General features: G+C 35.0%; 1 protein-coding gene across 2 annotated transcripts in view; it reads left to right on the top strand.

Annotated features, from left to right (window-relative positions):
• MICU1 (mitochondrial calcium uptake 1) overlaps positions 1 to 23,194 on the top strand; it is a 230,222-nt gene that overhangs the window by 90,494 nt on the left and 116,534 nt on the right. For both annotated transcript variants that reach the window (XM_029245049.1, XM_029245050.1), the window contains one exon: positions 8,740 to 8,854. In XM_029245049.1, coding sequence (XP_029100882.1) covers positions 8,740 to 8,854 — 115 coding nt within the window. The remainder of the gene's footprint in view (positions 1 to 8,739; positions 8,855 to 23,194) is intronic.

The following is a 23,194-nucleotide window of genomic DNA, read 5'->3' as shown; positions in this document are numbered from 1 at the left end:
TTACAAATAGCTCAATTTCGTTTCTTTTTATGGCTGAGTAATATTCCATTGTATATATGTGCCACATCTTCTTTATCCATTCATCCGATGATGGAAACTTAGGTTGTTTCCATCTCCTGGCTATTGTAAATAGAGCTGCAATGAACATTTTGGTACATGACTCTTTGCATTTTGGTTTTCTCAGGGTATATGCCCAGTAGTGGGATTGCTGGGTCATATGGTAATTCTATTTGTAGTTTTTTAAGGAACCTCCATACTGTTCTCCATAGTGGCTGTACCAATGCACATTCCCACCAGCAGTGCAGGAGTGTTCCCTTTTCTCCACACCCTCTCTAGCATTTACTGTTTCTAGATTTTTTGATGATGGCCATTCTGACCGGTGTGAGATGATATCTCATTGTAGTTTTGATTTGCATTTCTCTAATGATTAATGATGTTGAGCATTCTTTCATGTGTTTGTTGGCAGTCTGTATATCTTCTTTGGAGAAATGTCTATTTAGGTCTTCTGCCCATTTTTGGATTGGGTTGTTTGTTTTTTTGTTATTGAGCTGCATGTGCTGCTTGTAAATTTTGGAGATTAATCCTTTGTCAGTTGCTTCATTTGCAAATATTTTCTCCCATTCTGAGGGTTGTCTTTTGGTCGTGTTTATGGTTTCCTTTGCTGTGCAAAAGCTTTGAAGTTTCATTAGGTCCCATTTGTTTATTTTTGTTTTTATTTCCATTTCTCTAGGAGGTGGGTCAAAAAGGATCTTGCTGTGATTTATGTCATAGAGTGTTCTGCCTGTGTTTTCCTCTAAGAGTTTGATAGTTTCTGGCCTTACATTTAGGTCTTTAATCCATTTTGAGCTTAGGTAAATTGATTTTTAACAAAGTTGCCAAAATAATTAAATGGGGAAGGGAAGGTGTTTTCAACAAATGGCTTAGAAATGGCTTCAGTCAGCTGTTGGCTAGGGCCTTCGCCATCTAGCTTGACCAAGGATGGAAGATTTATTTCTAATGTGGCTCACTCAAATGGCTGATAAGATAGTACTGACTGTGGTTGGGAGGCCTCAGATCCTCTCTCTGTAGGCTCTCCGCAAGCCTGCTTGAGTGTTGTGTTCAAATGAGACTGGCTTCCCTCCAGAAGAGCAAGGGGCCTTTTATGCCTTAGCCTCAGAAGTCACACATTATCACTTTTGCTGTATTCTATTAGTTATACAGACCAACCCTGATTCAATGTGGGAAGAAACTAGGTCTACACAAGGACATGAATACACAAGGAGGCAAGAAACATTGGGGTTATTTTGGAGTCTGGCTAACACATTGAGAAGAGTCTCACATCCAGAACATATAATGATCAGTAATAAAAAGACAAACAACCCAATTAAAAATGGGCAAAAGACTTGAACAGATACTTCCCAGAGAAGGATATATTAATTGTCAATTAACTATTAAAAATGGGCAAAAGACTTGAACAGATACTTCCCAGAGAAAGATATATTAATTGTCAATAAACTAAGCGCTTAAAACACTTGGTCATCAGGGAAATGCTCAAAAAAACCACAATAAGATGCCACTAAAATGGCTAAATTAAAGAAACTGGCCACATAAATGTTGACAATGATGTGGAGCAACTAGAACTCTCATACATTGATGGTGCAAGTAAAAGAAGTACAACTTTGAGGAAAGTCAAAATAGCCAAAAACTGAAAAGTGCCTGTTTAATCATTAAAGGAATGAATAAATTGTGATATTACTTGGGTGCATTATTATATGCACAGTATAATTATATGCAAAATAAACTGCATAAATTATTTTTAATATTTTTAATTTTATTGGTGAGTATTATACTGCTCTGCAATAAAAATGAATGAGTTACTGATAAATAGAGTGTGGATGAATCTCCCCAACATTATGCTGAACCATAGAAGCTGGACATCAAAGAGTATATACTGGTGATACCATTTATAGGAAGTTCTAGAAAAAGCAAACTAATCTGTGGTGCAAAAATATGGTGGGAATTAACTGTGGAGGGGCATAAAGGAAACATCAGGGATGGCGGAAATGTTCTATAACCCAAATATATATCTGGGTTACTCAGATATGTATTTATAAAACTCATTGAATCATATATTGGATTTGTGCATTTCACCATAAGTAGATTTTACTTAAAACTGTAACAGATATTGAACTCTAGATGATACATTCGTTTTTTGCAGGGATAATTAGCAATTGTGAAACTATCTTCCTTGTATTCTAAGCTTGAGCAAATGAGTAAATATATTGCAGATAATGGGAACCAGATTTCTCTCTGTTGCAGAAGGGAGTAACACGTGTGTAAAGGGCAAGACTAAATTGTGCTCTGTGGTATTAGAATGGAATTAGAGATATCATTATGAATTCATAGTTTATAATAGATGGATATGAACGTAATCATGAGGAAACAGCAGCCTAATTTGAATTGAGGGATATTTTACAACATAATTCACCTGTACTTTTCAGATTGTTCCAGGTCAAAAAGTATAAAGAGACCAAAATTGGCAGAGTAGGTAACGCCAAAACTACACACCTCCACTAAGACAATAATTAAGGTAGTGAAAACTGTCAATCAGCTTTTTCAGATCTGTGGAATCTAACTAATCAGACTTTAAGCAACTAGGGGAATGCTTAAAGAAGAAAGAAGCTGCTGAAATTTGGTAAGAGAATGTTGTGGTGTTTTAACTTATCTGATGACCACCCCCCACCCCCCAGCACAGTGGCAGCCATAAAGATTGTGCGTTCTTGTTATAGCTCTCTGGTGCCAGAGGGGGCAGGGCAGACCTTGTTTTCAGAGAATGTGAATGTGGGCCTTGACCTGTCTGGCCAATGAGGAATCAGCTTGGGGGTTTGTGTTTGTTTTGCCTACCTTTGAGCTTTCTTAAGGCTGGGGTGACCTCCCAGGTGGCATTTGTTAAAAGCATAAAGGTAAATATACTAGCCACAGCAGCTGAAGACAAGCAGCAGACAAACCAAAACAGCTGGGAAAGAAGAGGCTGCAGCAGGAGATAGGTGAGAGAAGAAGGACTTTGAAATGCTCTACCATATACTGGTGAATCTGGAAGGCCATGTGCACACCCAGGGCCAAATGAATACTTAGAGGAAACCCCAACAGACCCTAACCTTTCACTTCTGGCTGATGTTTAGCTTCCAAGCAAGCAAGAAATGAAGGCAAGGGCAGAATTATAAATAGTGACTAAGCATTGAAAGAATGCCAACACAGAGCCAGTCTGCAAGGATCTTGAGAGGTTTTTTTTTTCCCCACTCTTTGGATCCAGGAACTTAAGGAAATCTCTGTCAAATCACTAGCTGACTACTAAGGTATGAAACAGAGACTTGAGTGACCATGCTGGACAAAGTATTTACAAAAGAATTTACAAAAATTATTAAAGAAATGACTACAACCCATGCAAGCAGCAACAACAAACCCTGAGGAGGTGAGAGAATCCTATTTCCAGAATTACCACGTTGTAATATACAAAATGTCCGGTTTTCAAAAACATTATGCTTGTAAAGAAACAAAGTATGGCCCAGGAAAAAAAAAGGAATAGGAACTATCCTTGAGAAAGCTCAGATATTGCAACTTATTACAGACAGACTTTAAATCAACTGTCCAAAATATACTCAAAGAGCTAAAAGAAACTACAGGCAATGAACTTAAAGGAAACAAGGAGAATGATGTATGAACTAATAGGAAAAAATAGAAATTATAAAAAGGTATCAAATAGAAATTCTGGAACTGAAAATTTCCTATAGCTGAAAGGAAAATTTTAGTGAAGGGGTTCAACAGCAGATTTGAATACACAGGAAAAATGATTAGTGAACTTGAAGATAGGTCAATTAATATTTTCCAGTCTGAGAAACAAAAAAGAAAATGAACAGAGCTTATGAGACCTATGTGACACTACCAAGTGTGCCACATATGTACAATAGGAATCTCAGAAGGCAAGGAGAGAGAAAAGGGGTCAGAAAGAATATTTGAAGAGATAATGGCTCAAAACTTTCCAAATTTAATGAAATATATGAATCTACCCATCCAGGAAGCTAAATAACTCCAATAGGATAAACTCAAAGAGACCCACACTGAGATACATTATAATCAAACTGTCAAAAGCTAAAGACTGTGAATCTTGAAAACAGGAAGAGAGAAGCAACTTTCCACACACAAACTATACACAATAGGATTAACAACCAGTTTCTCATCAGATACCATGAAGGCCAGAAGGCAGTGGGATGACATATTTAAAGTGCTGAAAGAAAAATACAATTGTCAACCAAGAATTCTATACCTGCAAAATTATCCTTCAGAAGTGAAGGAGATAGATATTAAGCCATTCCCAGATAAAAGTGGAGGAGTTTGTTGCTAGTAGATCTACCCTACAAAAAATGCTAAAAGTAATACTTAAGGCTGAAAAGAAAGGACACTAGATAGTAATTTGAAGCTATATTGAGAAATAACACCAGTACCAGTAACAACATAGGTAAATATAAAAGCCAGCATTATTTTATTTGTGGTTTATAACTCCTATCTATCCCTCTGTAATTTGAAAGACAAATGCATGAAACAGTAATTATCAATCTATGTTAATGGGCACACTGTATAAAAATGTAATGTGCAAAAATAACATAAAGGGAAATGGAACTCTACAAGAACAGAGTTTTTTAATACTATTGAAGCTAAGTTGGTATTTATTCAAACTAGGTTGCTGTAAATTTAAGATGTTAATTGTAATCTGCAGAGTGACCACTAAGAAAATAACTAGGTATGGTTCCATTTATATGAAATATCCAAAAATATGAATTCATAAAGATGGAAAACAAATTAGTGATTTCCAGGGGCTAGAGGGAGGGGGCAGTGGGATGTGACTGCTTAATGGATAGGGGTTTCCTTCCAAATGGGGTTATGAAAATGTTCTGGAACTATGTAGTGGTGATGGTTACATAACATTGTGATTGTACTTAATACCACCAAATTTTATGCTTTAAAATGGTTCTGTGGTAAATTTTATGTTATGTACATTTTACCACAGTTTTTAAAAATTATAAAAATGTAAGCAGTGTGGTACTGGCATAAGAATAGACACAAGGATCAATGGAATGAAATTGAGAGTCCAGAAATAAACCCACATATATATGGTCAATTTATTTTCATCAAGGGTGCCAAGACCATTCAGTGGTGAAAGAATAATCTTTTCAACAAATGGTAGGGAGTCAACTGGATATCACATGCAAAATAGTGAAGTTGGACCCCTACCTCACATTAATACAAAAATGAACTCAAAATAGATCAATGACCTAAATATAAAAGCTGAAACTACAAAACTTTTAGAGAAACAGGGGTGAATCTTCATGATCTTGGATTTGGTGATGGAGTCTTAGATACGACATCAAAAGCACAAGTAATAAGAGAAAAAAATAGACAAATAGATCTTCATCAATATTTAAAATTTCTGTACACCAAAGGGCATTATCAGGAGAGTGAAAAGGCAATGAACAGAATGAGAGAACATATTTGCAAACCCTATATCTGATATGTTTAGTGTATAGAATATATTGATATAATGAAACTTACAAAACTCAACAACAGAAAGACAAATAACCCAACTCAAAAATGGGCAAATGATTTGAATAGAGATTTCTCCAACAGACACATAAAAAGATGTTCAACATCATTAGGCACTAGGGAAATGTAAGTCAAACCTTAATAACATACCATTTCACACTCACTAGGATGGATATAATTTTAAAAAAAAAGAAAGAAAGAAAATTGAGGATGTGGAGAAATTGGAACCCTTTTACATTGCTGGTATTAATGCAAAATAGTGTAGCTGCTGTGGAAAACAGTTTGGCTGTTCCTCAAAAACTTAAACATAGGGGTATGATACGACTCAGCAATTCCACTCCCAGGTATATACCCAAAACAACTGAAAGCAGATAGTGAAACAAATACTTGTACATGAATGTACGTGGTAGCACTATTCACAATAGCCAAAAGGTGGAAGCAATCCAAATATCCTTCAGTGGATGAATGGATAAACAATTTGTGGTATATATACAATGGAATATTATTTGGCGATAAAAAGGAATGAAGCACTGATTGATGCTACAACATGGATGAACCTACAAAATATGATATGTGAAGCCAAACCCAAAAGGCCCACACATTTTATGGTTAAATGGTTAAAATGGTGAACTTTATGTCATGTGAATTTTACCACAATCAAAAATAATCATAAGCCTCCAAAGGAAAAAGTAAAGATGGGCATAAACCTCCAAAGGAAAAAATAAAGATGGGCAAAGAAAGCTGTTTTAGATTAATGGAGATTAAAAAGACATGACAACTAAATGCCATTTATGATTGTGGACTACATCCTGGACTGGGGGGAAGATAGCTATAAAGGAAATTATTGGGACAGTTCACTAAATTTGATAATAGACTGTGGATTAGATAATAGTATGTATCAGTATTAAATATCCTGGTTTTATGAAATATATACTTTAATATGTAAGAGAATGTCTTTGTTCATAGGAAATATATACTGAAGTATTTAAGTGTAAAGGGGCATATGTCTCCAACTTTCAATATGGTGTAAAAGAAAATATGTATCTACATAAAATGAAAAGCAAATAGAGTGATAACATAAACTGTTGGTGGTTCTGAGTAAAAAGCATATGAGAGTTCCTTATATGGATCTTTCCACTTTTATGAGTTTGAAAGTATATCAAAATAAAAAGTTGTGGACAAACTTGGATTTTTCTTTTTATCTTCTGAGCAGCAGCATAGTCCAGATGGTTCTTAGAAAAATAATGTTAGATATGCTTTTTTGGCTTATCTGCCTCATTTCAGTTTGTCCTTAGACTTTTGTCTGTTTCTCGACTTCTGGGTCGCAATATATTATTTATTTTATTTGCTTATAGCAGTCTCTCCGTAAGATTATTACATAATTAATATGGGTTACTCAGCTTCTAGACAAATTTATTCTGGCTAGTAATGGTATGCCTTTGACAGCCTGTTCTCATTTTGTGTATTTTTTCTTATTCACATGCTTTACTTTTGCAGTATCTTGGATAATGTTTAAAATGTACATTGTTTTCTTTTGAGAAATTAAAATATTAACTTCCCAGTGAACAGCTTTGCTGCTCTTTTCATCCAATCGCCTTCTTTTGTCTGAAATTTGTGTTTAATCTATTGGTAGATGATCAAGTGTGATATGAGATCTAACCTTAATTGAACATATTGGACTGTGGGCTCATTTTTGGTTTTGGCTTAAAGACGTAATCTTTAAATTCTGTCAGGCCGGACCAGGCTTTCTGCCCATCGCAAATGAGTCAGAAGCACTTTCCTAAGTAGAAACTACCATCAAAACCTCTTACCACTTTGCGGCGTTCAACTATGGATTTTTGCCTGTCCATGGTTACTGTTTCCTATTACAAGCAGATACCCAGTAGAGGCTGTTTTGAGTGGGTTTACTAAGAAGATCATGGTGATTCATTTGGTACTTGTGTCTTCAATTGGTTAACCAGTTTTCTTTCCTTTGTGGTGTATGATGGGACCTTCACTAGACAGAGGTAACCTATTGGATAGTTGTGTACCTGGATGGTGGTGTGGTGGTGCTTGCTGGTTTAATTTTCATGATACTCCTCCCAAGGTTATGCTTGCAGTGCTGCTTCTTATTTTGTGCTTGCATGATATTATTATTTTGATTGTGCTTTGTTGGTTTGGGTTTTTAAAACCTCCTATTTCTTTTTTTGGTACCCAGAATAATTCCTGAAATTTCTTTGGTTGGTCCAGAACTTATGGAAATGTGTTTCAAGTCTAACTCTTTGGTGGATCCTTTTCAGTTTTTGAAAGTATCTTCAATGTCACCACTAAGTTTATGGTTTGGTAGCAAATCAGAAAACAGGGTAAGTTTCCTTAAACACCCAGGAAGAGACTGCTTCCCAGATAGACCATTACTGAACCTGAGAATTAACTCTCTTTGTGAGCTTTATAGATTAAAGAAAATAAATACATACTTAGAGTAAAAGCTAAGTTTTGGGAGAGTTTCTTCAAATAGCTGAAATTTAGGAGCCTCCATCAAGGTCACAGTAAATATAGTTAAATTAACTCATGCCTAAAGTTTGGTGTGTGTCTGACTTGACATTATATTTCAGAGATGCTGTTTACTTTGTAAACTGTTCTACATTCCCAAACTAAGGTTCTTGGGATTCATAAGGTAAAAGTTAAAATTAGCTTTTCAGAAATTAGTTTTCTGAGCATTTGTGTGGGTGTTTACAATAGTTGCTTACCTCTTCATTTCTCATTACTAGTTGTATAGTTTCTCTTGGGCATTTAGAACTGATTTTATTTTAGTTTTTCTTTTTTTTTTTCTCTACCTTATATACCTCTATAGAAAAAGGTAGATTGTTTTTCAAACTAAGAGATAAAACCAGCCCTGAAGTGGGCCTGTTATATGTTAAATGGAAGTTCATAAAATTGAAAATTTTATTCCATTGTTCACATTAAACCAGTGTTGAAACAAACAAACAAAATCATCTTTTTTCTTATAATTTTAATCATCTTAAAAACTGTAAAGGATCCATTAATTTGGAATGGCCATCAGAGAAGTGCTTGTGATAAATAGCATAAAACTGTCAGATAAATGGTGATTCATCTCTAACTATTTATATTCTCATTCTGTTATATCTTCTTTTTATCTTTTGGTGGAACCCATACATTCAATAGAAAATTGCCCAGGAACGAGAAAAATTTGCTGATGAAGGCAGTATATTTTACACCCTTGGAGAATGTGGACTCATATCCTTTTCAGACTACATTTTCCTTACGACTGTTCTTTCTAGTAAGTATAAACTTTTCTTATTATTCATTTATAGGGAATATATAGGACTGTAAAAAGAGTTAAGTCGATTGGAGGGGGAAACAAGGCATGTTTGCAAAGTTAATGAATGATAAGTTACATCAAATTTCATTTCGAGTTCTCTGTAACTTGCATATAGAACCACCTGAGAAAGAGGAAGGAAAATAAAGTTAAAAGGTAAAGTTAAAAGAAAAAAAAAGAACAAAACTGTGAAGTCACATCTACTTTTAACTGTTTTAAGCTCAAGATAAATTATATATTGCCTACTCCTCTAGCCCTAATTAATGTTTATACTTCCTCAGTAAAACACATATTGATCTAGTATTTCCTCTACTAAAGAAGAAGATTGGCTCGGTTGTTCTAATTGTGTTCAATATTAATTTTTCAACCTTGGAAGATAACTTCTTAAAACACAGAACTCAAATTTGACTCATTTAGAGCACTGATGAATTTCTAATTTTTCTAAGCTAAACAATTTTGTTGATTAGTATGCGACTATGAGTGTTCTTAGTATTATTTTCCTTTAGTGTGACTTTTTTTAACCATTCAAAAAAAAAAAAAACTATGTCTCTAGCTCTCTGTGTACATTCTATTAAAATCTACCTAAATTGATCCAAAGAGATCTGATTTATATATTTCAAAGAAGTGATTCTCAATTTTTTTTCCATGGGGGAACATATCAAACAAAAATAACCATATCTTCCTTCCCTTCTCCAGGCTAGGCATCTATAAAGATAAAACTATAAACAGTTTTCCAAACTTATGGTTACCAGGGGGGAAGGGGTGGGGAGGGATAAATTGGGAGATTGGGATTGACATATACACACTATTATATGTAAAATAGATAACTAATAAGGACCTACTGTATAGCATAGGGAACTCTTCTCAGTATTCTGTAATGACCTATATGAGAAAAGAATTTAGAAAAGAGTGGATATATCCGTATGTGTAACTGATTCACTTTGCTGTGAAGCGAAATTAACACATTATAAATCAACTATACTCCAATAAAAATTTTTTTAAAAACTATAAACAGTTTTCAATAAATGAGGTACACATTTCCTGCCATAGCTATGACTACTCTTCACTCTTCTTCCCTCCAATTGACAGAAAAATGAAGAAATATAGACTAATAGGCCTTACCACAGCTGTCTTGGGCTACCAAAGTATCTGAATAAATTTGTAGTGGACCACTGCTCTAGCAACGTAGATGTGCATTGACTTGTTATGAAGATCCAAGATAGTAAACTAAGAGCACTTTTTTGATCTTAAATTGTGTATTATTAGTTATTATTTTGGTGTGTTTTCAAAACAGACTTCAGTTCAAATTCTGGTCCCACCACTTCTTACCTGTGATTAAGTGTCAGGAGAACCACAGCAGACTCTTCAGAATACTTTGCACACTGTGTAGCTCCGTAAATTTAGGTTAAAAAAAAAAAAGGTCACATTGACCTGTGAGTTCTGGAAACCCCTCCAAGTAGCTCTACAGGTCTGGGCGCCTTTACTTACTGGTGCTCAGCTCCTGGCTCACTATGGTGAGTAATTTACCAAAAAATGCTTAATATTACAATATCATATACTTTCTATATTTGTCAGGAATGAGGAAATTATGATGATATGATTTTAAGATTTTCTCTTTATCACTAGTTTTAAGCCTTTTGATTATTATTTGCTTTTAGTATTTCTCAACCTTAGCACTACTGATGTTTTAGGCAGGATAATTCATTGTTGTGAGGGCTATCCTGTGCATTATAGGATGTTTAGCAACGTTCCTGGCCTCTACCCGTTAGATGCCAGTCACACACACTCTTCCCCTCCCAGTTGTGACAAACAAAAGTGTCTTCAGAAATTGTCAAATGTCCCTGAGGGAGTAGTAATGGGGAGGAATAATCCCTGGTTGAGAACCACAGATGTGGTTTTTAGCAGGGTTGTTTGGTTTCGGTATTATTATGTACCTCGAAATAGTGTTCTTTATGTTTCTTGTCTTGGGATTCTTTGAGTTTTGGGGTCTGTGGGTTTAATAATTTTCATCAAATTTGGAAAAATTTCAACTGTTATTTCATCAAATAATTTGCTTCCTCATCCTCTCCTTTGAGGACTTCAATTACACATATATTTTCCTCATATCAACCCTATAATGTTTGTAGTTTATTATCTTCATTTTGAAATTGAGGCATACACAAGATTAAAGAACTTTCCTCAAGTCCCACAGTAAGTAGATGATTCAGGGTTTGAACCCAGGCCATCCCATCATATGGGCTCCTGTCACTTGGCTTTACTGCTGTGGTCACATTTTCAGTAGTGATAAGCCATAGCTTACCATAGTGCCTCTTCTTTCTCTAAGGCTGGGCTGTGGAAAGGCTGGTCATAAAACTCTCCTGTAGATAATGGGCAGTTCAAGCATCCTTGCAATCTGAATGTTGTACACTACATTGTTTATTTAACAAGACATGGAGGAAAATATGCCACAGAAATTACATTGAGACAAGTTATTTCCCACATTCTAATTGCTGCTAGGACGATAAGAAATGAGGCACTCAGTGGATCAACTTCTTTGTGGATAACAAGGAATCATTACATCTAAATACACTAAATTGTTCCCAGGTTGTCCTGCAAGAAGGAATGCAGTTCTTTAAACACGAAAAGCTTTGCTAGGGAGTGGCTTGGGACTAGGGGAAGTGCATTAGCATATTTATTCATCCGTTACTCTGGTGGACAACATGGACCGTTCTTGAGATTTCCAGTGGAAAACCAGCCACAGCAACGTGAACAGCATAGCCCAGATAATGCAGGACTGTTGTATTTCTAATTAGCTGGGGTTTTTTTCAAAATTAATAGACTCAGTGATGTTCAAGAAATTGTCATCATTTTGAAGAATATAAACACTCTGCCCAAATGGATTGACACTTGGAACCTCTCAGTACTTTAGAAACTCTACCATGTTGTCTAAAATAAAATTCGACAACCTTATATAGTAAATTATTTGTTTTCTCTCTTTCGATTCATGATTCGTCTCCTAAAAATAAAATTAAGAAAGCTGCTTTACTGGGACTTCCCTGGTGGTCCAGGGGCTAAGACTCCATGCTCCCGTTGCAGGGGGCCTGAGTTTGATCCCTGGTCAGGGAACTAGGTCCCACATGCCGCAACTAAGAGTTCACACGCCACAACTAAATATCCTGCACACGGCAACGAAGATCCCATGTGCCGCAACTAAGACCCGGTGCAGCCAAACAAATAAATATTTTTAAAAAGGAAAAAAAAAGGAAAGCTGCTTTACTAAAAATGCATGTTATGCAGTGTAATTTCCTGCATTAAATAGAGTTAATTCTTCTTACTTAAACTTTTTAGAAGTTTCATTTTTTTAGCTAAACAAGAATTTTTTGGACACACCCAGAATAACAACCAATTTGGCAGCAATATCTTTGCTTACAATAAGCGGTGGCATAAATTTCTCACTCTTCCCTAAAATTTTAAATACCTTTTATTGTGCCATACACACACACTTACGCATACACATCTCCTAAATCCCTTTTTTGCTTTCTTTTTACTCCTTGGCACTTGTCACTATTTAACAGTCTATATAATTGATTTCTTTTTTAAAAAAATTATGTAAGTTTCAGGTGTACAACATTATAATTCAACATCTTGCATACACTACAAAGTGATCACCATCACAAGTCTAGTTACCATCCATCACCATACAGTTAACCCCCTTCACCCATTTTGCCTACCCTTTAACCCCCTTCCCCTCTGGTAACCACTAATGTGTTCTCTATGAGTTTGTTTCTGCTTTATTTTGTTTCTGCATTTGTTTTTTTAGATTCCATGTGTGAAGGAAATCATATGGTATTTGTCTTTCTCCATCTGACTTAACTTCACTTAGCATAATACCCTCAGGGTCCATCCAGGTTTGACAAGTGGCAAGATTTCATCCTTTTTTATGGCTAAATAATGTTCCATTATATTTATATGTATACCACATCTTCTTTTATCCAGTCATCCACTGATGGACACTTAGGTTGTTTCCATGGCATGGCTTTGTAAATAATGCTACATTGAACATAGGGATGCCTATATCTTTGCAAATTAGTATTTTTGTGTTCTTTGGATAACTACCCAGAAGTGGATAATTGATTTATCTTCTTTATTGTCCATCTTCCTACCTAGAATGTAACTGCCTGACAGTGATCATAGGTTTGTAATGATATTCGCTACAAATTTGTAATGATATTCATCACAAACATATCTACTGTATAAAAAGCATTGTGGCAAAGTAACAAAGCAAGAATTTTTTTTTCAATTTTCTCCAAAAGGAAGTTTATCAAACTTGAGACTTGACTTTGCTGTTTATATCCTGAATTGAGAGCCGTTCTTTTAGCCATTGATGTCCTCAGTCTGCATCACCAATGGAGTGAGGAAAACATGTTTCTAAATTAATCTACTTCTAAATAAGCTTTCTTATAAGAAGTATATATACTTTCTAATAACTACAAGGTTTCTTATAATTCAGAATTCACATATTTGTATCCCCCTCTTACCCTAATCCATAAATTCTGTTGCTTCATACCCTATCTCTCTGATCAGGTTTGAAGGATTAACTTGAAGAGTTGTCAACATGAGCCATAGCATCTGTATTAAGTAGAAAATTAAGTATTTCCTAAATAACTACTCATTAATAAAATAAATTCAGATTCATTCTAGGCAAGATAAAGAGACTGTTAATAATAATTATTATTAAATAATTTCCAAAGAGCCTTTGATCCTTAAAGTAGGTTAATAGGAATTGAATGAGAACACAGAAGCACGGCTTAGTTCTCTGCGCTAACCAACTACAACATTAGCGATGGTCTTAAATCTTATAGTTGAAGTCAGAGATTTTTCTCCATAACTAGGTACAGAGAAAGGTTGTCAAGGTTTATCTTGAATGCTATATATTATTTATTGATTTGGAGCATTCAATAGCTAATGCTAAGATTCACTAGGTTATGATAATATAACTTGGAATCAGGATCTTTGCCACTGACAGTTATGAAATATTTATTTTTTGTTCTTCACACATTTTCTAACTAAAGTTATTGACCCTGTGGGCTAATAACGTAAAAACAGTTCTAGATAGCTTGAGGAGACAATAATAAAATGATCAAAAAGTTGATTATTAAGCATTCTTACTATTTACTATTAGTCTTTGAAAAGCCACCAGAAAAATCGAAAGCAAAAAATGCTACGGCATGTTCAGTACCTAGGAACAGACCTAATGAAAATCAGGCATAGGTCAATGTGTTCTGATTTTGATTCCCTCTTTATATTTGAAGGAATTAGTAGAGAAATTTAATTAAGTGGGCTTTCACTGTAGGAGAATTCGATTTACTGACAAACTACATCCTCATTGTGATGCATCTTTCTCACAAATATACAAACCTTTTGGGAAATTACAGCAGCATTCAAGTGAAAGTTTATAATAGTTTATTCCTCTTGCCATATTGAAGTCAAGAGCTGATCACAGAATGTATGTGGCTTGGAGATAGCGGTACCATTCTGTGCCATTCTGGATAATGAAAATGTTATAGAAGTTATAGATGGAAATAAGTTTTTCAGGTTGAGTGAGTCTGTTGAAAAATATGGGCAAGGACTGTTGGCGGGAATGTAACTTGATACAGCCACTATGGAGAACAGTATGGAGGTTCCTTAAAAAACTAAAATTAGAACTACCATATGACCCAGCAATCCCACTACCGGGCATATACCCTGAGAAAACCATAATTCAAAAAGAGTCATGTACCAAAATATTCATTGCAGCTCTATTTACAATAGCCAGGACATGGAAGCAACCTAAGTGTCCATCAACAGATGAATGGATAAAGAAGATGCGGCACATATATACAGTGCAATATTACTCAGCCATAAAAAGGAATGAAACTGAGTTATTTATAGTGAGGTGAATGGACTTAGAGACTGTCATACAGAGTGAGGTAAGTCAGAAAGAGAAAAACAAATACTGTATGCTAACACATATACATACGGAATCTAAAAAAAAAAAAGAAAGAAAGAAAATGGTCAGAAGAACCTAGGGGCAAGACGGGAATAAAGATGCAGACCTACTAGAGAATGGACTTGAGGATACGGGGAAGGGGAAGGGGAAGCTGGGACAAAGTGAGAGAGTGGCATGGACATATATACACTACCAAATGTAAAATAGATAGCTAGTGGGAAGCAGCCACATAGCACAGGGAGATCAGCTCGGTGCTTTGTGACCACTTAGAGCGGTGGTATAGCGAGGGTGGGAGGGAGGGAGATGCAATACGGAAGAGATATGGGGACATATGTATATGTATAACTGATTCACTTTGTTATAAAGCAGAAACTGACACACCATTGTAAAGCAATTATATTCTAATAAAGATGTTAAAAATTTTTTTAATTTTTAAAAATTAAAAAAAAATATGGGCAAGGCAACATACTGAGATCTGTTAACAGATCTAAGGCAGTTACAAATCTGTTTTATTGACACATCAGAGTTGGGGAAGTTATAGAGAAAATTTGGTTTAGCTATTTTCTGTGTAAGGATTATCTGCCATTGCCTAATTGATATTATGAAGGGTAAGACAAAGCAGAAAAGGGTTAATCTTATTCAGTGGTATTTTACCCTATAAAAAGTGCTTAGAACTTCAGAAAGACTCATTTGCATGCCGTAAGGCCAAAGTATTATATTTCACTGTGTTTACCATTAACTTCTTTCGCTAGCATAACCTGTTCTTATGGTTAACTCATTGATTTTGTAATAATGTAGCTTCTATCAAAACAATAAAATAATGCATTTAGATATATTAAATGTTTATGAAGTTAAATTCATTTTGAGCCAGAGATTTATTTGAATGTGTCATTTCAGTAGAGCCCGTTGTTACAGAAAGTTGAAGCATTTACATCTTTGTATCAACAACCACACAGGAATTTTGTTCACATTAACAAGAAATAAGTGATGTTTGTGTTTAACTCTCTCAAACCTCCTTGTGACTATACTAGAAGATCAAACTATTTCATCTGCAAAAGGAAGTTTATCCTTTGGGAGCAATTGCTTGAGATTTGTTCTGAGGGTTCACAAGGTGAAGGGGAGAACAGAGACTAAAGAAGCAAAATTGTGGCTTATACAAAAATAAGGTCTAAATGTATTTTGACTGTATCTTGAGGAAGATTTTATAATTTTACACCCATTAGAAAATCAGTTCTTATTAGCCTTTTCATGCTTTTTATGAATAGTTTTATTTGAATTGATCCATTTTCATTTTTTTAAATTGTAATATTGTAATAATTCTAATAGAATTCTAATATTGACCTAAAATCTTATGGAAATCTGGTTGAGACCACATGATTTCTATAGCTCTATGTTTTCAATACAAGTAGTCAAGATGGGCCTATTTTCTAAAAACAAAAGAGTATTTTTTAAAAATTTATTTATCTTAATTTATTTTTGGCTGTGTTGGGTCTTTGTTGCTGCACACAGGCTTTCTCTAGTTGTGGCGAGCAGGGGCTACTCTTTGTTACAGTGCGTGGTCTTCTCATTGGGGTGGCTTCTCTTGTTGCAGAGCATGGGCTTTAGGCACGTGGGCTTCATTAGTTGTGGCACACGGGCTCAGTAGTTGTGGCTCCCGGGCTCAAGAGCACAGGCTCAGTAGTTGTGGCGCATGGGCTTAGTTGCTCTGTGGCATGTGGGATCTTCCCGGACCAGGGCTTCAAACCCGTGTCCCCTGTGTTGGCAGGCAGATTCTTAACCACTGTGTCACCAGGGAAGTCCCAACAAAAGAGTATTGAGTGAGGTAATTAAGAGTGTTTTCTGTACGCTCTATGAGCTGATGCTGCCACTAAAATTATTATTATGTCTGCATACATTTTGTCTTCTCTTGAATGGCTTATATTGGCCTGTAAAGCTTTCTGCCACTTTTCCAGGGAGCCCCTTCTCTGTGATATATGAGATTCGTATAGGAGCTCTAGAATAGAGAAGAGGAGGAGATCTGCCCTTGGTTTTCCTTCTCTGCTCCTTAGGTTCTCGGAAAGGAAGGCCTAACAGGGGAAGGCTTCCCTCTTTCTTAGGTCTCATTTATCAATGGGAGAAAATTCCTGAAGCAAGAAAAGTAAAACTCCAAATAGGCTAAATTCTCTGCCTTCTAGAAAGTACCCTAACCTATAACATTATCTATTATTTATTATAATATTATTATTATTATAGCATATCTCAGCTAAGATTTTACTTGTTTTAAACATCAGAATTTTAAAAACTTTTTTACATTGAACTGTGAATGAATTATGGTACCTTATAACAGCTCCAGAGGTATTTGTTAATTCGAAGGAATTTCTAATTGATGCAAGTTTAGACAGTGTCTGTGTTATCACTAAATAATATCTTGAAGTAGGAACTATGCCATATATATGGCTTTGTATCTCCAAAGTACCTAACGCTGTATCTTAGTAATACTAGTCATTCCAAAAATATTTGAATGAAAGGATATTTGAGATGTGGCTTCTTTGGGTCTCTTCTAGGTAGAAAGGTGACCAGCCACCCATCCATCTCCATACATTACAGTGTCAAATGGACCTCAGTTTACCTTCCTGCCAGAGTCTTCCCTTCATTTCCCAAGAACAGATTATAGAAACTTCCCTTCTTATAACTCACCTAACATCTGTCCTATCCTCCTCAGCCTCTACCATGTTCTTGTTTTGTTTATGATTGGGGTGGTTCTGTAGGAATTCAGCCCTCAGTAATTGATGATGTGTAAAAATCTTTGCTGTGGTCTATGAGTCCCACTTTTTTGCATTGTTTGCCTCTTAGAAGCTGGACTGGAATCAAATGTATCTGTCCATTCTATATGTCTGACTTTTCCCAAAAACCCACAACTTAATAGTATTTGGTTATGCTTAGGCTTCATGATGTGTTGCTTACCTATTCCTGGAATAGCTTTAGAAAATGCTTATTTGTTATGCTGAAGAATTTGAAGGTGCAAAAAGGAAACCAGGGAAAGAAATAGTGGTTGTCATGGAATGGTTTACCTAATCACTATCCCTTCTGGAGAAGGTATCCAGCCCAGTATCTGGCACATAATAAGTACTCCATGTGTATTTGTTGGCTAAGTATCTAAGAATTTTTCTGAGTAGTTACTTTAGTATACATACTAAAATTTTATATTGCTCCAAGTACCCTTAGCATCCTGCCTAGTATTTAAAACTTTTAAAATTATAGCTATTCTCTATCTATATATACATGATGAAAGCTAGAAAATTAATTAGAATAGAAAATTTTTTTCTATTTGGACACTAAACTGAAAAGTAAAATAGTTTTTTGGGTGAACACCAAGCTAAGTCACATGTAAAGAGGGTCCTTCAAAATGAGCATAAATTAAGTATCAAATATCCAGTCTCTTTTTTAAAGCAGCTAATTGTAAGCATGTATTCATTAAGTTGTATCTTGGCATAAGTGTGGCTGTTATTCAGCACATGGAATGGAATGAATGTCAAGCAGATGATTTTTTTTTAGATCTCTGAAGATAGGGGTGGGGAATCTATCACACAGGCATATATAACTTGGGCATAAAAATAGTAACATGTATTTGAAGAAAATATATTTCGAAAGAACGTGACCTTAATACAAGGCTAAAACACTGGCATGCCTTTTAGAATTTATCTCCCAGGAACTCTTGGGGAATCAAAGCTTTTTGACATCTCTGGCATTGAATACTCTTCCTGTAGCACAACTGTCAAATAACAGTGTTAAGGAAGAGCAATTTAAATGAAGGACTGTTTCTGGCAGCTCTCTGAAGGTCATCCAGTAAGTAAGGCTGAGGTATAACTCAAAGACAGGTTATGTACTGTGAACTATGAACATTAGCTGTTTCTTTTCTTCAGGTGTAAAATTTTATTTAGAGATATATAGATATATATATAAGCATATAAATTTTATATAGAGATATAAAATATTTTAGAATCAGGGCTGAAATGTGTTTTCTAAAAAAGATGTAAATGGAAGAAGAGCAGTAGTTCGAAGGAATAAGTGTCTATACAGCTAAAACCTTGCTGAAGGAATTCAGAAACATTTCACAATCTTATGAAGTTTTTAAACTCAGGTCTTTGACAGGTAGTGTTTCATATTATTTAGAAAACCTTGCCAGTTGACATTAAATAAATAAATCACACTGAGACACAATAAAGAATAAAGAGCTCTCTCTGTAGCTATTGCTGGTGGTAAGCTCATAGTAACGTCTTTTGTGGTTTCTTTCATTGTCTTAGGATTTTCAAATAAAAGCAAGACTAAGTCAATATGAATTTTAAGTCTGTTCTAAGAATATACGTTAAATTTCTCAGTGTTTTTTCCTTATGGTCAAAATCTGTTAAAGCAGAAACATGGGTCTTCCAACCAAATCCTTCCAATTAGTGCTGCTAGGAATAGCAACTTAATTCCCTTCCTCCTACCCCATATTCATGGGGTCCTGGCTACCCTGTGGCTGACTATAGACCTGTAAATCAAAGGTTATGGGTTTGTCTAGGAACTATACAAAGTGTAGGCATCATGGCTCTACCTTGCATCTCAGGCAGCTTTACCACCTGGTCTACCCTACAGTTAAACTAGCTTAGACTTGGGCTTAGTCCTCAAAACTACGTGGGGTGATGAAGTCTTTCCTAAACTGAGATCACTCTCAAAGGTCTAAAGGACTCCAAGAAACTAGGATAAAGATTAGCATTGTTTACCTCTTTTGAAGGGGCGATTAGTTGTTCCTCCTCTCATTTGACTCCAAATCCATAGTGTACCCAAAGCTCTTTGTGCATCAGAATTAACTATTGGAATGACACTTAAATTTAATTGACAGTATACTGTTGGTGAAAGTATAAAATATTAACATGCTTTTTTAGAATCTTGGCAGTGTTTCCCAAACACTTTCATTAAGTGCCTACACTTTGGCCCAGGAATTGCAATTCTACAAGTTTAGACTAATAAAATGATCACATGTATAATGATGTTGATGGTCAAAAAATAAATTGGGAAGAACTCAAATATCAAACAGATGGCTGAACAAATTACAATAAATCTATGCAATGAAATTTAATACAGCACTTCATATATGTAATGCAGAGATTTATTAGCATAGAAAACTGTTCACAATATACTGATGAGTCAGAACATACATATTGTGCGATTCCATTTTGGGAAAAGAAAAAGTGTGTGTGTGTGTCGAGTACGTGTGTGTTTTTTAAAATAGCCTGAATATTTGCATTTCATCTGTCAGCAAATTCTGTCAGCTCTACTTTGAAATAATCCAGAATCCCGCCGTAAAATCACATCATCCCTCTGCTCAAAATCCCCCAAGGCTTCCATTCTCTCTTGGATTTTAATCTCAAAGTAAAAGCCAAAGTCATTACAGTGGCCTTCAAGGTTCTATGTGCTCTCGCCACCACCATCCCTCTCAAGGAAAACACAAATATCAGTGGGCACTAGAATTCTCTACACTTTTTTTCCTTTTTCTTGTTCTTTTAGCCTTTTTCCTTTTTATTTTAGACACAGTGGAAAAAGGATAGCTACTCTATTGCTAATTAACAACAGTAGTTAAGGATGTTTGGGATGATAGCCATAGTTTATTAAGCTTCTTTAATGGTTCTAAAACTTTTTCCTTTTTTTAAACACCTCTTAAAATTAATTATTTTTTGTTTTTGAAAGCCTGTCTTTCAGTCATGTCTAGGTTGACTGGTACTATACAATTCCAAAAGTTTATTTTACTGGTACCTTGGTGTACGGAAATAAAAAAAGATGTTAGACTCTTATAGTGAAAAAACATAGAGGCTTAGAGTACAGTTAAATGTATTTATGTGTCTAGAATTCCTCCATGGGCCAAATACGTTGCACATCCAATCTGTTATTTAGTAGCAAATTAGATACATTAATGCTATGAAGCCCCTAGACAATTATATAATTAAGTGCAGTCTTTGTGTCATTCATCTGTCACAGAGTTGCTTTTAAGCTGAGTGAATATGAATCTATGAGAGAGGGGGTATTGGATGCCTCACATTAAGAAAAGCAATGATGCAAAGTCTAGACTTATAAAGCAGATTAATTAAACCATAATTATTTTCTCCACAGGAGTCACTGCAATGTTTCCTTCAATAATTTTTTTTCAAGTGTAGTCTAAATATAAAGTAATATTTAACTGTTTGATTCTAATGAGAAGAAATTGTCTCATAGACCTAAGAGAATAAACAAATCACATGTTGGGGATTGTTGCAAAATAGTGCATAATTCAACTTGTTTCAGCACCCAGAGGTGAAAATATTCAAAGCAGAGCATAGTTTTATCCTAACGCCATTATTCTCACAGATGGAGTTACCTGTCTTCTTTTTTTTGTTTTTTCTATTTAAAATATTTATTAAATTATTCACATTCAGACTATAATACAGCTTGAAGAAAACAGAGTGAGTTTGGAATGTTTAATTATTAAGCATTTAATAAATGACTCTTGATATGCTGTTAGTAGTTAGTGCTTTTTAATGGAATTTTAAAAAAATCAATATCAGTGATAACTTCATGCATCTTGAACCTTTAGGCTAAAGCCTAATTCTTTTTTTTTTGGCTGTGCCATGCGGCTTATAAAATCTTAGTTTCCCAACCAGGCATCAAACCTAGGCCCTTAACAGTGAGAGCGCTGAGTCCTAACCCCTGGCCAACCAGGGAATTCCCTAAAGCCTAATTCTTTCTTAGAATAACTAGTGAGGTAGTTAGAGCCTTAATTATTACACCCACTTGGTGAGTTGGAGAACTGAAATTAGAGAAGTTGTCATGTGTTCAAGATATTTACGAATACTAAGGGAAAATACCCTCCTCTGTTACGGAACTGAGAGCTCTTTCCATTAAAATAATTGTTTGTAAATAGGGTTACCAAATTTAGCAAGTAAAAATACAGAACACAAATTGAATTTTAATTTCAGATAAACAATGGATAATTTTTTAAGTTTAAATATATTCTACGTTCTATTTACAAACCACAGTCCACAAAACATTAGGTCTGCAGAGTCCATTTATGGAATTCCTTGGTGGGAGGAAGAGGGAAAGTAGGCAAGGCTCAGGGTTTCCTCATCCCTTTCCCTGTTCAGTCAGAAAGGTTATAAGCTTTTACATAAAATTTTCTTTGATGAAAGTTCTGAGTCACAAAAAGGAGTTTAAGAAAAAAAATTTTAATGCTAGAAGACTTCTTGACTTCACAGTGTGGCAAGAGTTTTGATACGAAAAAATAAGAGTTTCAACATAAGTGGATGCATAAATTTGCTGAGAATCAAATGAAATCTACAATTTACAATTTTAAAGCAATTACCTCTGCTGATTTGAAAAGGAAAAAAAAAATTGTAACCAGAAGGTATATCTTTTACATGTTTATGTTTAATTGTAACCAAGATGAAACATATTTTATAAAGCAACTATATTAGAATCAATCAGGAAATATGTGTATATACAGATACACATATGATATGCGATACTGTATGTCACGTGCATTTTAGGATATACATCTATAGATTTTGATACAGATCTTCTGTGTGTATGATATAGGATGTACCTAAATAAGAATAAAAATTATACGATGTCATATTCTATATATAGAAATATGGCTGTTTGAATAAAAGAAAATCTATTTTCCTTTATTTCTAGCCAAAACAGAGGGTTCTAATAGAACCCTCAAAACAAAACAAGTTGCCTACAGTTTTAAAAAGAAATCTACTTGGGTTCATCTGCTGCACATTAGCATAAACCATACCTTGTCATCTATTTATTCCTAAGACTTTAAGAAATTTATTTTGAATTCTTAGGTAAACAACAGAGGTAGTGAAGATTTTATCTGAAATCAGAGCAAATTATTCTGGTAGTTTGGGCAGACTGTAAGTAGTGCTTTCTCTTTGGGCTCATCCGATTGACCTGTGCACCAATAGTAACACCCTTTAAAAATGGACTCATTTCAGTATATAAAATAATACAGTGATTCCTGTCTATGTTACTATAGCAACACTAATCTATCCATTTTCATAAAACTATTTCATATTAGGACAGGAAGCAGATATAAAAAGACAGTCACGACTTGACCAAGTTCGTATCTAGCATTAGGGGCAAAAATGGGGTACTTTTGCTCTAATACTTATAGGTATTTATGAGGAAGAGAGATTCAAAAAAAAAAAAGAGAGGGGAGGACAGGAGACTAAGAGTGGTACTGTGTATCATAAAGAGGCATCTGTCTCCAGATGTTATGCTGTATCATATACAGTCTTTTTCCAGGACAGTGCCTGAGCAGCTGCATTCCTGAGGCT

Source organism: Monodon monoceros, unplaced genomic scaffold (assembly GCF_005190385.1).
Source record: "Monodon monoceros isolate NGI ecotype Baffin Bay Population unplaced genomic scaffold, NGI_Narwhal_1 Super_Scaffold_4, whole genome shotgun sequence".
Classification (NCBI taxonomy): Eukaryota; Metazoa; Chordata; class Mammalia; order Artiodactyla; family Monodontidae; genus Monodon; species Monodon monoceros.
Note: the sequence above shows the minus strand (reverse complement) of the source record. Positions and strands in the feature narration are given on the sequence as shown.